The following is a 12,873-nucleotide window of genomic DNA, read 5'->3' as shown; positions in this document are numbered from 1 at the left end:
TGCTGAAACACTGGAAAAAAGAAGAAAACTGGTCCTGCAGACTGTTAGCCTTTTAGGCCAAGGATGGTTTTGTCATGTGAGACAGACTATGGGAAGTATATTGTGAATGCGCCTGGAATAATACACTGGGAAAGTCCCCTTAGAATATTCTACAATCAACAATAATCTGGAATTGGAAAGATTGCGGATTAGTCAGTCTCTTTTTTATCTGGATTATGGTTTAGCTATAAACTTCCTTTAACAAAATGTGACAGCAAATAAAATCTTTGCTTAACCAGGAGCACTTCTCACTTTTCCATCTCGCTCCACTCTTTCACTTGCGTAGAGAGAAGAGCATTTCCAGTTTCTTCTCCACAATTCTGACATGTGTGCTGGCAGTCACACAGTTGGCCAATATTGAGTTCTAGACTTACAGCCGTGATTTTTTTGCAGACGAAAGGGTAATTCTAGTGATGGGCGCTCTCTCTTATAAATCACTAATTAGTAAATTAGAAGGAAACTGGCAGCTATTCACAACTGACAGTAAGAATTCCTTACAGAAACGGTACAGCTTCATTACAAATTTAAGTATCTTATCATTATTTATTATCTCTATTTGACTATACTGTTCTGGGTTTTAGCCTGAACCAGACATAGTGAGACACTGCAAACCACTCATAGCTCAGAAATCTTGTGGAAGGTGGCCATGAGATTTCCAGTTGATTTTAGAAGAACAATATGTTTAAGTACTTAGTTCAGCAGCAACAGTTGTATGGTAGGCACTGTGGTTTAGTGTGTAAGAAGCAGACGCTGCTCCTGAGACCACATTCTGAGGTAGCCTTTGGCAAAATTAGCAACAAGTTTGACAAACAGATGGATTCATCTGACAAATGCAGGCTCCCCTTAGGACAAAGGGCAAGAGGGGGAAGGAATGATTTATTAGATCCTAGAGTTTTCCTTCCATGTTTGAAAAGTCACTTTAAATTGTTTGAACAGTGCTAATGAATGCATCCCTTGTCATACTTTGCAGTCATCTTCATTGATTTAACTGTGGAGTTTGTATATATAAATACCAAAGAAAGCTGAATCTTTGCTTCTCCTAGCTTCTGTGATATCTGAAGTACTTTAGTACAATGTCCTTCTCTGCATTTGTACAGTGCTTTGAAGAAGACAGAAAGTGCCACTGAGTGCTATTTTTTTTAATGATGAGCCATATATAGCAAACTTTCTTAGCCTGAAGCTCTGTTTAGCTATTTTGCTCCTTGCAATCATGGCCTTTGAACAATACTTTGTAAACCTATTGCCAGCTGGTAACTAATGCTGACTTCTATCCATCTTCATCAAAGAATGGTCTAGTGCAGTTGTCTTCTTGCTCAGTATCTTTAAAAACAAAGCAGTGAAAGCACGTCGAGATTTCTTTTTGGCCCAGTTGGCAGAGACTCAAGGTGATGGTATCTTTTGTGTATCATTTTAACTGCTTTAGATAGGAGCAATTCCACTGAAATCAATGGTCTAGAGCCAGGGCAACTAAAAGGGTGCCTAGTTCAAAGGCAGACTTACGTATTTTTGGAAAAGAGGAAGAACACTCCTTACTACAGCACGACCCAAAACAGTATGCAGAGAGAGAGCCCCAGCTGTCCAAAGTAGGATGTGGGCAGTTACAACTCCTGCCCTCTTGTTATGCATCCCCTTTGAAGAGTTTTGACTTAAATCAGCGTTACTTTTAAAAATAAAGTGTACCCTGTTCAATGTAACTATTGAAAATTCCTCAGAAATAAATTCTGAGTGCTTTTGTTATTATTTAAGGATAATTTGCAGAGATGACCGAAAATTATGTGTATTTGGACTAGCTGATTTTTTGCTTGGTTGCATCCTGAAGGAGAATTAACCCTTTTTCTCTCAAATTGTCCGCAAAGCTCAAGGAATCAGTTCAGATATCCCTGTGGCCTTTACTTTCCTACTAGTCACTGCATTTTTTACAGGAGTCTGTTTCCAGTCCCACTGTGTCCCCAAATGTGACTGTCCTGAAATTCAGAGAGATTCAAATCAATGCTATGATCTGAACAGATATACGATGTACCTCTGCTGTTATGCTTAATTAACTTAGGACATTCTAGGCTTTCTCTCCAAGCATCAGTCTTCCTTTCTCCCATGGATACTGTGAAGTCCCGCAGTGAGCCTTGTTATTATGACCTAATTTTTCTACAAACTGAGAGATTTAATTTGTTCAGGTACCAGGCGAAGGGACCACAAACTTGCAATTCTCCTGGCTACTCTAATTTAGCTGCCTGAGATTTGAAAAGTCAATAGGGGAATTATCTTGCTGTCTCTAGATTGTAACTTAATAATTAAAACATAATTAAAAGGATGACATCAGTTTATTTAGGAAAACTGGCTTTTTCTGTGGGTCCACTCCAGAACTTGTGTCCTGCTGAGTTGAGACAGCGGAGCTGGCATTGAAAGTGCTGCTGTCACCATTTAGTTCCAAAACTAACTGAATAACTCTTGAAAACAATATTAATTCCTAACTGCGTTTTCAGATGATTGTGATATTTTACTAATCTGCCCTTTTCAGGTTCACTATTATTAACACTTACGATCAGATAGTTTCTTCAGAGAATCCAGTGTGGTCCAACAAACACCTCTCAGGAAGTTAACGGTAATTATATATGCATGCTTTATAGACATATATGCACGTATGTATGCCCATCATATATATAATACTGCTGTATGCGAAGCCTTGTGTCATCAGTAAATCTGAGGAGCTTCTCACTGAAATTATGTCGGCAAGTACAATTAATACATGACAAAGTACACAGTCTGATAATTCATTCATTGGCAGTAGGAGAATTTCGTATTGAACATCGTAGTGCTTCCTAGATGAACCGTGAACATCCTTAATGAATACTGTCCACTTCAGACCATTCTGACTTAATATTTAATACCACCTTCCTCACCATTACCCTCCCTTCTAAGAATCCTGTCACAAGAATGCCCTTGCCAGACCTGATAAAATACAAATACATAAATTCCTGCAAGTCTGCACAAGTGACAAATAGTTACCAGTTCATTATCTCACAAATGCTTCATCACTTGCACAGTTTGTGAATCACTCTCATCGTATCCCACAGTTATATTCAATCAAATAACGTACAAACATAAGACCACAGATCTACACACATCGAGTCAAGCTGAAAGTATAACTGAAAAATACACCATTTGATACTTCTATATGCATTATGTAATGTGGACTAAATGATAATTGTATGTCTAAAAAACCAAGTAACTTCATAGAAAGCCAGACTGCCAAATGCACTGAATGTGCATTAAATGAAATATTTAAAAGTATTTAATTGGCAGATGAGCAAAATACAGGAAAATGAACAACTGCCTTGAATGAATCTGCTGGCCAAAGCTGTTGTCCCATGAGGGACCATGCATTTTGAAAAATTGTACGTTAAGGAAAATCCAAGGTACTTTATTCTGAAAGTCGGAGGCTCTCCAAGAACTTTCTATTTTCGTTTATTTTGAGGACCCCAAATGCATGATACTGACATAATTTATTCCTTGGCTGATTGCCTAACTAGTATGTTACAATTCAACCCAAATGCTGCCTTTCAGTGAACAACAGCCATTCTTGACATTCTCAACATTCCCTTGACAAAATGATCATCTATGAAATTAATCTCTTTCACGCTACTTTTTTCCTCAACCTTCCCCTGGTTAATTGTTAACTAGTAAAACCTCTGCTGGTTCACATAAATGACAGCTGAAATGACTTGGTGTAACACTTTTGTGGTGCTCAAATATCTTAAAAAATTATTTCCCTGTATTTTGTCTGGACGATTCCATTCCTTTTCGATGGCCCACCTTTGTTCAGGTCAATGTGCTGACGAGGGTTTTCCACTAGGACTGTTAGAGACTTAACTGTTGTTACTTCCATTTCCTATTGAAAGACCTAAATGAAAAATTTACACGTGTTCAGCTTGCTTTTCCTAACAGAAAATAGGAACAAATTACCAGGGAATGAAATGGATTTTTTCAATTTATGCTCCCTAGTGAAGATGTTGCCAAAATTGTATAATACTACAGTGCTTTCAAGGAAACCCGATTAGAGACTGCCCTGGTAAGAGTAGCTGGCAGCACAGCTCAGCCCATGTGTTTGCATAACATTTGTTACTACGCATATCATTATAAATGGACCAGACTTTGCCCTCTTATCTGCATCTATGCCTCTCATAGGAACAGTGAAAGAAACTAATTTGTGAGCAGTATTTGACCCTTGGAGAACTACATGCATCTGCTTAAGGCCATTTTTGCACATAAAAACACTTTTCAGCAAAATGATTTAGCATGTGTTTAATTTTAATGATGTGGCTTAAGTGTCTTTTTGAGTGCTTTATCAAGCTACAGCAATCATCAGCTGCTTAATAAATATTGGATTAAAGTCTGTAAAGGGAGCTAACACATGTATCAGAAAGACAAAAATGAAAGAACGTTGCCAGACACTAAGCTTTTCTCTTTGCAATGCACTACTGTGTTCTTTGGGCTGAAGGACGTTTTCCAGTGATGCTGGAAATTGCAACACCAATATTATTTTTGACAACAGAAATGTGTAACAGGGACTGTAATTCTGGCAGTTTTCTGGACGTATGCAGTGAAACCTCCACAGAATTTAATGCTCTTAGAGAAAACTATGGAAACAAAACTATTAGCCCCAAATACACATTAATAGTAGTTGGAATTCAGCAATACTTTTGGGTAGGTGCTGAAGTGAAAAATCTGGGCTTTGAATTGTTAGGCATTTGACATACCAGGATAATAGTGGAATAAATGTTCACTAATACATAGCAATAAATAAGTTGGATTTTTAAAATTATCACAACAGACGCAGAGAAGATAACAAATAAAAACTTAGGTTTTTTAAAGCGTTGCCACATGTCAATATATTGGTTCATTACAAACAACTTAAAACAGTTGTTTTCCAGCGCACAATTAAAAAACCCTCAAGCGTTAAGGAAATTCTTCTGGCACAGCACTGACTACAGTAAGTGCCACCAATGGTGTCCTGTTGATTTACATATCCTTAAAATTTTGAATAGCCCTGCCCAGCTGGATTGCTGTGCTTAATTTCCATCACACTGGGCCTCTGGGCTCGCTTCCTCTCGAAACGCAGTGGCACTGAACCTTCCCGTGGTCCCCACCGCCCACCGCTTGGGTGTGGAATCTGTCTGCTAGCCTCCGAGATCTCAACGCTCAGATACCTTCCGCTCCCAGGAACAGGACTAACCCTCCCAGACTTTTCAGTGAAATACAGCCTTTCCAAGCTATTCAGCAAAGTCAGAGCAAACGCTCGGATTTGAAAAAAATACCACCAGGCTTTGATAACTCTCCTTTGTGTAAGTTTTGAGTGATACGTAACATAGCCCCAAAAGCAAATTGCTGACTCCATATCCAACGAGACATGCGGTGATTTATCAGTTTCATAACCTCAGCCACAATTCATATGATGTACTGCAAAGATCCCTGAGCAGCATTCAACAGATTCATTTTTCCTTTCATCCTCACAGCCACCCCACACATTTGTTGTTCTTCCTTCCTGTATCTAGAAAAAAAACCCTTGTGACCAACTGAAGACAGTCTGAAGTTTTAAAGTTTAAATAATTAACTGATAACATTTATATATAATCTGCATAACCTGAGATGATTTGTAGTACAAGTATGACTGGGTTTTTTTCAAGTACAGGGTCAGCTCAGACTCCTTTCACGTTCACACTGTCTCAGCGTATACTCAAGTGCAAAGCTTAGCACGACTTTGGGATCACGAGGGAGGAAGGCTTGTAGCCACGCTTACCCTCACCTGAGGCATACAGTGTGGGCAGAACAGGGGTGCTGCACCCAGTTCTGTACTGCCCTCCCACAGCCAGGAGGGCACAGCAGCCACGAGACCCATCCCAAGGCACTGACATAGCCTGTCTTCCAAACAGAATGGATTTGTAGGTAGCTTAACCCTACAGTGGCCTTTTATCAGTGCATCTGTTTTAAAGGCACTCAACAATACGTATCTGATCTCCGGTGCTACTGTATAAACATGGATCTGATCTGGGAAACAGTCTGAGCTTTAACCCACCCTTTGTCCCACGTCACTACAGCGTATGGCTTGTGTATTGGATCTAAAGGCTCACGTAGTCATCAAACAGCACTGCAGTGTAGTTATCAAAAACCACTGTTTACCAACAAACTAACTAATGTAGTAGTTCTACATTAGAGTGCAGGCTCAACTTTGTCTGCTTGAAATCCCCCGTACTGAAAATATTAAATGAAGCTATTGTTTCCATCTGTAGAAATTGGAAAATAATAAAAGAGTTTTTCACTTTTCTTCCCTTAGAAAGCTTAAAAACCAGAAGTTAAAAGACAGGGCAGTATCCAGTCTGTCATTACTGACACGAACTACACTTGTATTTTTTGGTTCGTGTAACTGTGGTTACTCTAGTTCATAGGGACACATTTATAGATTATGTATACACATGATCTACAACTTCCCATGAGGTATGATTTCTCCTCCAACATAATGTTAGAAGTGTAAAGAGAATGATTTAATTGCAAGAATAGCTTGAATATCCATTAAAGAGAGTTTTAAGCATTTTGCTTTATTATTGCTCTGAGTATCAAGATAAACATACAATATTTTGATACATGCATTATGCTTTGCTCAAACACAAACTGATACAGCTACAACTGAGAACTTTAAATTGGCAACATTTCAGTTGTGACAGTTAGCACTAACCAATTTTACATAAAGTGTATGTTTGATATTAAATATCAACAAGTAATATTAGTTTAACAAGTAGAACTACATCACTGTCTCTAAAAATACTGCCATAGTAGGACTATTCGCATGGGTTCTGAATAACGATCAGGAGATACTCCTTATCTGCAAAAAGATATAAAAATGTTTAGTTAAAATATTTTATCTTATTTCCTGATAAATACTCTTTATTCATCTATTCCTCTCCAACTCTTTATCAGTTTATAAAGCATAAGTAAAAGCAATGGCATTTATATAAAAAACATTTAGAAAATGTAAGCACTTTGTACAAAAATCTGAGATTACAGATAAAAAAAATCTGTGTCATAAAACTTAACTATACCATATTAAAACTATTTTAGTAAGCAGTAGATTTGCTTTCAAGAAGCTGTAAAGATATTTAAACAAGATGAAAAAAGTCACAAGATAAGCACCTGGAAGCTAGCACTTGTTATAATAAAATACTTTTGACATCTGCAGCCTCTTCTGCAGGTGCAGAGAACTTCTTTCAGTTCACTAACTAGTTTATTCAAAATTGAGAACCCCATTTAGATGTGAAAAAAGCAGAAAAGATTTGAATAGACTTCTACCATGAATAAATTCTAAGCATGCCAGATTTCGCCTACTAATTCTATAAGCCCGGGGAAGTTTTGGAAACAATTCTGTTGGATAGCTCTTTAACATTATCTATTTTAAATGGAGCATTTCTTGAAAGTATCCAGTGAATTTAGTAGGGTCATATCTGCTTTGGAGTGTTAAGAAGCTGCACTCCTGCATTGTCACTTTCATCCAAAAGCAACTTAATATAAATCACAGGTGGTTCATTTGCCACCTTCTATTATAGTAAAATACAATCAAGCCTTTGAAGAAATAATCTCCCTGTTAGCAAAAAAACTTCACATTTTATACCACTTATTTTCAGGTCAACATACTTTAATGGTTACTAGTCAAAAAGTCACCTCTAAAAAGTAAGTGAAGGGCAAATGCAAAATGAGAATCAAGTGCATCAGTTTAAATCAATGAGCAAAAAACATGATTTAAAAAATGCAAAATAGAAACTAAACTGAAATTTTAATCTTAGTATCAGCTGCTGACTAATGTTTACACTTAACAACAGTGCTAGATTTCTTTTACACATACTGGTTTCCTAGCAGCATTATAAATAATTCCAGCAAGGCGAGGTAATGCATACCTAGTGCAGTACCTCTGCTCTACATCTGCTATGAAATCAGCATCAGAGTGAAGCCCCAGTGAAGGCTGTCCATCACTACAAGCTCAGAGCCAACGTCCTCCCCAGTGGCTGTGCTGAGGAGATCCCTGAAGCTTCCTTTCTGTTCTGCATGCCTTCATTGGATATTTCGGTCAAAATCCTGCATACCATTAGTCTCTCAATTAGCTGGCACACACATTAGGATCTCAGTCCCAACCAATCACTTCCACTTTGCCTGATTCACCTTGTACTGGTAATTGACCACAGCTTTGCCACAGCTCAGCTGGCCTTGTTATCTATTTTAGAGATACAACTAACAAATTAACATATTGTTATTTGTATTTAACATGGGTGGGAAACAGGTTGCTATATCCCTGGTTGTTTTAAGGAAAATAATTACATCACAGTTACTATGTTGGTGATAATACTGCACATCTGTGACAAATCCCACCACGATAACATACCAAGTAAAAACTAATTTTTAGAAACAAAAGATTTTTTGCATCTGTTTAGAGATAAAATGGATTTGCTGCCTTTAATGCTATACACACACACACACTTTGATATATATATTTGTCCGGTTTTCCTTTGTGAAAACCCACAGAAACCAGATCATTAATCAGATCTAGACTTGTTTGGTTGCCTCCAAGCTCTGTACATTAAAATCCTAACACATCTGGTTACACAGTGAATATATGGTTATATTTTCATATAGTTATTTTCAAAATGCATTTTCTACAGTAGTCTTATTTGTGAAGAATTAAAAGAAACTTAAAAGGACATACAATTCTATTGTTATTTTAATAGAAATATTACCTGGAGCTACCATAATTTCGTGTTTCTTTGATCTGATCCTAAGAAAGGTTAGATCATTCTGAGGATCAATATCTCTCACCGTGCTCCTAGCTTTCATGGTAAGCTGATGAAGAAGACCTGCATACTGGACTGTTGTAGAGTTATCAAGAGTTGTTCGTATTGGAATTCCTGTAAACAAATAGCTTTCTAATGATCATTCAGTTAAGTTGCATATTCTTCATATACAGCAGATAAGAGAAAAACCAAGGATTTCATAGTTTTTTCTGGTTTGTAGCAGAAAGGAGTTATGTTGATTTCAGGTGTCTACATGCTTTTTAAAGTATAATTTATATTAGTCAGTGGCAATTAAACATTGAGTTGCCTTATGAAACTTATGAAAGAGCCTAACTGCTGTTTAAGGCTCTTAAATACCTATCAAATTCCATTCTGTTGTACTTAACCAGTTATGGTGCTTCATCAGTTTAAACACTGTCACCGAGCTTGTAAGAATCTAACCCATACCTTAGCTGTAGCACTTGGCGTGTGCCGTAACAGAAACGACACATTCCCAGTGAAATACCAGGAGCAATCAAAGGGCCGAAGTGGCATGTTTGCATTCAGCAAGCAAAACCACTCTTGGAACAATCCCTTCCAGTTAGCGGCAAAATATTGACAATTGCTAGTACACAGTGTATTGATCCCAAAAATATGACCACGTAAGTCAAGATTAATTTCTGATGACTTAATGAATCATTGTTTATCAATGATTTGTCAAATCATGCGTTTTATATTAATAGGCTACCAGGTGAAACTAAAAACAGGGTTCACAGTAATCCTGCAAGTGTAAAACTGTTTGGCTTTAATAAGATTGTTTCACTAATAAAAAATTTATTTGACCTACTAACAAAGACAATAAATTACAAGCTGGCAAGGCAATTTTCTCTTTGCATACATTTATATTGCGTCTTCCAGATGGACAGGATAGGAATACAAAACCAGAGTAACATGACTTAAGTTGAAGAGTTTGATTATGAAAGAAGAATTAACATGCAAAAATAGTGAATGCCAGGTAAAGAACTAGAGGCAAAGGAGTAAAAGATATAATAGAACCACCTCAGATATTAGACTACTCCATAATTTTCCTAGGAAAGCATTATTTGAATAACTTGAAATCTGTGTGGTCATCAAGAAATAATTCTGCACTGGTAGGATGCGTAGTGCAGGGAAGTGTACAGAATGACCCCGTACATCCTTTGTGTCTAATGTTTATTACACAGAGATTGGAACTGATGTTTTAATGGAAACAAGCAGGTGTTCCCAAGCACTGCATTAGCATGAGAATATCTGTATAATCACAGCATTAAATAGTAAGTCACTTAAAAGCAGGAACGAATTAGCGTCAAGTTTATATGACCTTGTATCTAAATGATTGCTTCAACAAATACAGCACTTCTAATGAAAATGGTAAATGTTAAATGATCTTCCAAGGTCTAATAATAACATGAAAATGAGTTGACACTAGTGACATCCTTAGATTAAAGCTGAGCCATGCTTACTTTAGGACAAATTTGCTTTGCCTCTGCCACCCAAATTAGAAAAAGCAAATAAATCCTTCATTAGAAATTCTGTAGTGTGATCCTTCTCGACTGTAAAGGATAGCAACAAGTTTATGAGATTTTTCCAAATAAATAAAGTATACTTAGCGTAGTGTTTCAATGAACAAATCAACTTCGAGCATTAAAATAAATGACAGGCAATGTTTGTATCAGGAATCTAATTTGCTATTTCACCTGCATACTATTACGCCTAAGTGTACCTACACTATTACAAAAACCTTACTAAAAGACAACTGTTTACATGAGTGAAGAACAGAGGGTTTCATCTTTCTAGGGAACCCGCACAGCCAAGAAACCTCACTACTGCACCACTGGTTTGAGTATCTTTACTGTGATTGATTTAAGTTGTACATTTGTTTTAAAGGTTTCAGGATAGAGGGAAATTAAATTTAATTTTCTACAGAAAGATTTGAAGTAATTAGATCAATCAGTGCTAATTATGGATATTTGGAGATGTTACAAAAACTTGCAACTACACACCTACTTTGAGGTTTAGTTTGTGGAATCTAACTTTTCAGTACCTTGAATACATCCTCACAGAGTACAGACTCTCTTGCATTCACATCTGGCGTCTGGTGTCAAAACATTTATAATGACAAACTAAAACCAGAATTCCTGCACTAGTCTTGTCCATCGGCTTCAGTCTGGCCACATGTTCTACAAGTTTGTGAGGATGAGGAAGTTTGAACAGGACATGGGGGGACTTTATACCTTGCCAGGAATGGTCTAATGTGCAATAAAGGGAAGTGGAATGTTCTTCCTCCTTTGCAAATCAAACCTGAGACAGAAGGAATCTAAAACAGCCTTTTAAAAAGAATGCTATTGTCCTAACTCTGCACAGCTGTATCTGAGCTTTCCCTCAATACTGTAGAACTACCACAGGTTAAGATGGACTGCAGTAGTACACCCGAGTGGGAAAGCATACTTGACCAATATTGTGCCAAGAAGTCAACCGTTCCAAGTAACAGAACATAAGTAAACTGGGTTATTTTTCTATGAGATTACATTGGTGTTTTTGCCTTGAGAAATGTATTAGTCTGCAAGCTCAGAAAGGATCATTTGTGTTACCTAAGTGCTTGATTTTGTTCACTTCTCGTTTGCAGCTTAGTCTAAGTGCTCATTGGATCAAGTCACTTTCTATTTACTGAAACGGAATACAGAAATGGCTGAAACAGTACTTGTTCTGAAACCAGACTGCATTTCAGCTTAGCGAACAGCCATATCTAGACATGAGCACGTGCAGGCACAAAGCAGCTTTTCAGTTTCTATTTGCCAGGCTATGCACTTCTCTCTTGACCTGCATCATCTAGTCTGTGAACAAAGGCACATTTTACTGAACATGTCCAGGCACACAAATTAAATTGTTCACATTTTCTAAAGACTAAATAACATTTAGGCTTCCTTTTTAGTATTCTTGCCTCCCATTGCTAAACTGCTGCTAGTGCAATAGATTTTTGGGGGGATTGTAAAAGCAAAGGAGGTCAACTAAATTAGGGGCAAGGTAAATTGAGTGAGTTGTCTTTTTTGTAAAGGAATGATTAAAACAGATTAAGCTGAGAAGCCTAGCTTCTGAAAACTGATTTCTGTAACCAGCTTCACTTTGGGCTTGCAGTCTTCAGGGTCACAGCCAAAGCTGGCCTGACATGAAACTTGCTCTTCTTCCTATGACAACACACCGTAACACAATTTAAAGAACTTGTGAATATTTAGTAGGGCCAAGGAATGGCACTCACAGTAGAAGACCAACTTTGTTTAGTAGATACTTTTCTCCTGATGTTTTTGTTCTGTCATAAATTCTCAGAGGAAGAAGGGGGGAGTGAAGTGCTAGTGAATTTTCTTGCATATACGAAGAATTTTGGACTAAAAAATGCCTGCAAAAGCAACAGCTTAGTGCCATGCTTTCTCCCTGTCACCTACCAAGAGATCTTCAAGATCTTGTTCTGAAAAATAAAGTGTAGTTTAGTTAAACAAGGGGGATAAGTAACAACATGGAACTCCTTAAGTTAAATGAAGATTATGATACTTCTAGTTATTTCTTCAGAGAAGACTTATGACAAGGCTCTGCTTTCTTTTTTTTTGCTTTCCATTAACTTGAATGAAAAACTACATCGTATGGAGAGCTTCAAGAAATTGCCACAAACCAAATGTTCAAATGTCTTAAGATGAAACACTCATTCTTAAAAATCACAACACCTTCATAAGACATCACAAGCAGATTGTGTTAACACCTCATAATCTGCAATTTCGTGCTTAGGAGTTACTACACTCATTGCTGCTACCAAGTTTGTTACTTGGAGAAAGCAGAGGACGTTTTACCTTCGGCGTTTACAACAATAGTTGCGATAACCCCTTTGTGGGCTTGAATCCTCTTTAGGGTTTCCTCCACTTCAGCCTGCGAGGAGAGAGGACACCACGGCACCCCCGCAGCCACCACAGCTCCCGCCCGACGGCGAGCGCGGGCCCCT

At 37.6% G+C, this 12,873-nt stretch overlaps 1 protein-coding gene across 1 annotated transcript in view; it reads right to left on the bottom strand.

Moving 5' to 3' along the window:
- Positions 1-6,869: 6,869 nt before the first annotated feature.
- DYNLRB2 (dynein, light chain, roadblock-type 2) overlaps positions 6,870-12,873 on the bottom strand; it is a 124,583-nt gene continuing 118,579 nt past the window's right edge. The window contains exons 2-4 of the mRNA XM_009332324.1: positions 12,725-12,871; positions 8,814-8,981; positions 6,870-6,913 (exon numbers count right to left, since the gene is read on the bottom strand). Of these exons, the coding sequence (XP_009330599.1) occupies positions 6,870-6,913; positions 8,814-8,981; positions 12,725-12,871 (359 nt within the window). The remainder of the gene's footprint in view (positions 6,914-8,813; positions 8,982-12,724; positions 12,872-12,873) is intronic.

The sequence above is a fragment of the Pygoscelis adeliae genome, unplaced genomic scaffold (assembly GCF_000699105.1).
Source record: "Pygoscelis adeliae isolate BGI_AS28 unplaced genomic scaffold, ASM69910v1 Scaffold18, whole genome shotgun sequence".
Classification (NCBI taxonomy): Eukaryota; Metazoa; Chordata; class Aves; order Sphenisciformes; family Spheniscidae; genus Pygoscelis; species Pygoscelis adeliae.
Note: the sequence above shows the minus strand (reverse complement) of the source record. Positions and strands in the feature narration are given on the sequence as shown.